The sequence below is a fragment of the Camelina sativa genome, chromosome 5 (genome assembly GCF_000633955.1).
Source record: "Camelina sativa cultivar DH55 chromosome 5, Cs, whole genome shotgun sequence".
NCBI classification, from domain to species: domain Eukaryota; kingdom Viridiplantae; phylum Streptophyta; class Magnoliopsida; order Brassicales; family Brassicaceae; genus Camelina; species Camelina sativa.
In genome coordinates, this window is record NC_025689.1 from 17,462,815 (window position 1) to 17,466,342 (window position 3,528).

At 35.8% G+C, this 3,528-nt stretch overlaps 1 protein-coding gene across 1 annotated transcript; it reads right to left on the reverse strand.

The window, feature by feature from the left end:
- On the reverse strand, nt 574–1,631 carry LOC104789333 (putative dynamin-related protein 4A). Its single transcript, XM_010515049.1, has 2 exons — nt 1,262–1,631; nt 574–1,142 (listed from the first exon to the last, which is right to left on the reverse strand). Exons 1-2 carry the CDS (start codon nt 1,629–1,631, stop codon nt 574–576), a joined length of 939 nt encoding a protein of 312 aa, XP_010513351.1.

Consider the following 3,528-nt stretch of genomic DNA (forward strand, 5'->3'; position numbering starts at 1 on the left):
TTAACATATAAACAAACAGATCACAACTTTGAAAAATAAACATTAACAAACCCTAGAAACATGATCTTTCTTCAACAAGCAATCGCGACGATCTCCTTATCAAATTGATGAATCGTTCACTAGATGCTTCACATAGAACTGAGCAAATCCGCGTCATACTTCTGAAGATACGAAATGGCAACCTCAACGAATCGATAACCAACTATACGGACTACGGTCCAACACAGAACTGATAAAGTAGTATTGCTATGAAGCTGTTTTCTAAGTCGAAGATGTCATGCAATCAGGGTTACATGTGTGAATCATTCATCTTCTCCAGATTTCAAAACAATCTCAATTACTCTGTTCACAGATTGTTCCTTTGTCTTGAAGATTTAGAGGGAATTTTTCTTAATATTTGGTAATGTGAGAACTTCTTCAACGTAGTCAAGAGCATAAAACTGAAACAACACTTTTTGTTTGGCAATTAAAAAAGTTTGCCTATAATTGGCTTTTATTTATTTAGAAACATGAACCGAAGAGAGATGGAGCCTTAACTACTCCTACAAGCAAAGAACATGGAAATGTGAAAGATTACCGCAAGTAGGGGTTTAGAAATTTTGACCGGGTTGATCTCCTCAGGGGAGGTTTTGCAGCTAGTCGGGATATCATCACATCCTGGATCTGCTTCAGCTTGTCAGCTAAAACAGGAATGCCTACGATATTCTTGTTTATCACGGAAAGCAATGGATGGTTACTGAAAAGTAGCTCTTCTTCCTTGCGCGCTTCATCAAAGCTTTCGTCACCTATTCGGTTTCTGACACAGACGTATCCTAGACCGATACTCACATCATCTGCTGTTACTTTCTGCAGGAGACCTTCAGGAGCCATGTCTGCCTTTGACACAACAGACAGAGTTCGTTCACCGGTTTTGTCAACTTGTCTTGACATGCGAATGGATTCGCAGGTGGTGAAGTCGACCGTAGCAGACAAAACATTGAGGATTATTGATTCTTCTGGCTTGATGAACTTTTTCAAGATCTTTGAGATCTTTCTATCCACAGGAACTCTTAAACCAGGGAGATCAACCAACGTAAGATCAAGAACATCAGCCTTCTTCACATGGAGAGTTAAGGGAATGTCTGATACACGTTCACCAGATCCTGAAATACAAAATATCATTAGACACTAAACATAATTAGCAAGATTTCCTTACATGTACACATATAACTTCAGGGACTAGTAAGTAAATAAACTATATAGAAATAAATGGAGAGCAAACCAGCGATTTCATCAGTAGCAGTGCCAATTGCATTAGCTATGTGTTCCTCATCCGTAGGAACATTTTTTCCTTTATACTCAAGGTATATCTCTGGGACAGGGTTGGAGCTTTTCTGAAGCTTCACCACCAGCGGAACCCGAGTGCTTTGTCCTTTCCCGCGAAAACTGAGTCTTGTCAAGGACTCGAGAACACTAGACATTCCATAGCCGTGGCCTCCCACCAAGACTATGGTTGGGCGCTGGATCCCTTCTCTCCCCAGATTTAAGTTGCTGAGCCCTTCTACGATGTTATGCAAATGATCATTGTTGGGAGACACAATGGGCGCTTCATCAGTAAAGTCATGCTCCTCGGCTAAAGAAGGAGAAGACATCACTTCAGTGGGCTTTTTTTTTGGTGTAAGAAACTCTTATGATGGGGTGGTAACATATATAGTGTGGCTTGTACAGTTGTACGTGTGGTGACGTTTGGTCTTTAAACATTTTACGAAGTAGAAGTTTGAAAGTTGTTCATGATTTTTAGCACAAGAAATAAATGTAAAATGTCGAGTACACTGTATTCTTATCTCTATCTTTAATTTTTTTTAGCAAGGACTTTGAAACAATTTCATCTGGTAATAATATATATTTAGTCCTTTTAATTATAGTATTTCACTAAGAAGTCCAGTCAGAATCAGCAAAAGCAATTGACAAAAATAGCACAATTTTAAGTTTTTCTTCCACAATTAGCACATACTTTCAAATGTTCCAAAACTAGCACAAATTTATATATTCTTAATTTTGAAAAAACCTAAATTATTAATAAAATTAAAAAAAATTTTGTTTTTTCTCAGTCTTCACAAACATGATTCATTCATGTTCCTTTGTTCAGCTCTCTCACCGATTTGTTCTCGCCTCGCTTGAGAATCTAATAAGAGATAGGTTAAGAGAGAAAGCTGAGAAGTAAGAGACAAGAATTTCTTCATGGATTTCTAATGGAGAATTTGAAGTCAAATATTCTAAGGTTGCAGAAGAAGAGAAGGAAGAAAATGAATATTAGGGAGAAAAAGAAGATGACTCCAGTGGTGGTCATATTGGAAAGAGCTGAACAAGAATTAATTATGATTAAACGTGATTGTTTTGGGTATAAAAACAGTCATATTTGATTGAGAAACAGAGACAACAACATAAGGATCTGATGAAAAGGAGATGGAAAGCTGTTAGATTTGGATTGGAGCATTCGTTTCTTATTGCAGAATTTATCTTTTTGATACCTAATGAGATTGTTGCTGGTGAAATTAGAGACTACAGTATGTGTGTACAAAGCTATTTGGGGTCAGTGAAGATGAAAAGTGTACAAGTGAATTGGAAGAAGGAGAACAAAGAACATGATGTGAACCTTCCTGAATCTATTTTATGGTAAGTTGATTTCACTTGTCTTTGTGCAGATGCAACTCGAGTCTTGGGAAAGATTGTCGGGCTATGAAAAGGGACCATTATGAAAACTTAGGAAGGATTCCGCGAAATTCAGGAATGCTTCCTTAAACTTCAAGATGAATTTCATAAACCATTTGGATTTCACGATGAACAAGGATGGATAGTCATAAAACACTAAGGATTTTTATGGCTTCATGGTTTTTCTTCTTTTGTTGTATTGCTACTATATATTTCTCCTTATATATTTCAATTCAAACTTTTGTTGATAGCTGGTAGAATCTTCTATTGATCTTGTAACTTGAAAAACGAGCACCCAGCAATCCTTGAAAATTTAGGAAGAAATACACGAAATTCATGAAAAAATTCTTGAAATTCAGGATGAGCTTCATAAAAAATTTGGATTTCAGGATGGTTGTAAAAAAAGTTTAGATATTGGTAAATACCAGGGTATGCAGAAATTCCCTTATCAATGGAAGTAATCTTTGACATATTGAGGCAAAACACCAAAAAGAGAGTTAGAAACACATTTATTTAAATTTAGGAAGAATTCAATAATATTTAGGAATGTCACTTTTAAATTCAGGATGTCCGTCATAAACAGTTCGAAATATACAAAATCAAACATTCATAAACATTACACAAAGTAAAGCTTTTTCTCTTTGTGTTGAGCAAACCAATTCTTAACACGAAGTAAAGCTTTTTCTCATTGTCTTGATATGTAGTCTAAATATAATTTAGGAAGGACTCCTTGAAATTTAATAAGTAGTCATTGACGTGTAGGAAGGTCTTCCTAAAACATCATGTTGGATATTCATATTTGCTACCTTTATAAAACAGTAAAACACTAATATGTAG

Excerpts from the sequence above, each read along its gene's own strand:
- LOC104789333 (XM_010515049.1), bottom strand. The coding sequence starts at position 1,631 with ATGTCTTCTCCTTCTTTAGCCGAGGAGCATGACTTTACTGATGAAGCG. Across the intron at positions 1,143-1,261 it reads TGCTACTGATGAAATCGCTG|GATCTGGTGAACGTGTATCA; the intron begins GTTTGCTCTCCA and ends TTTGTATTTCAG.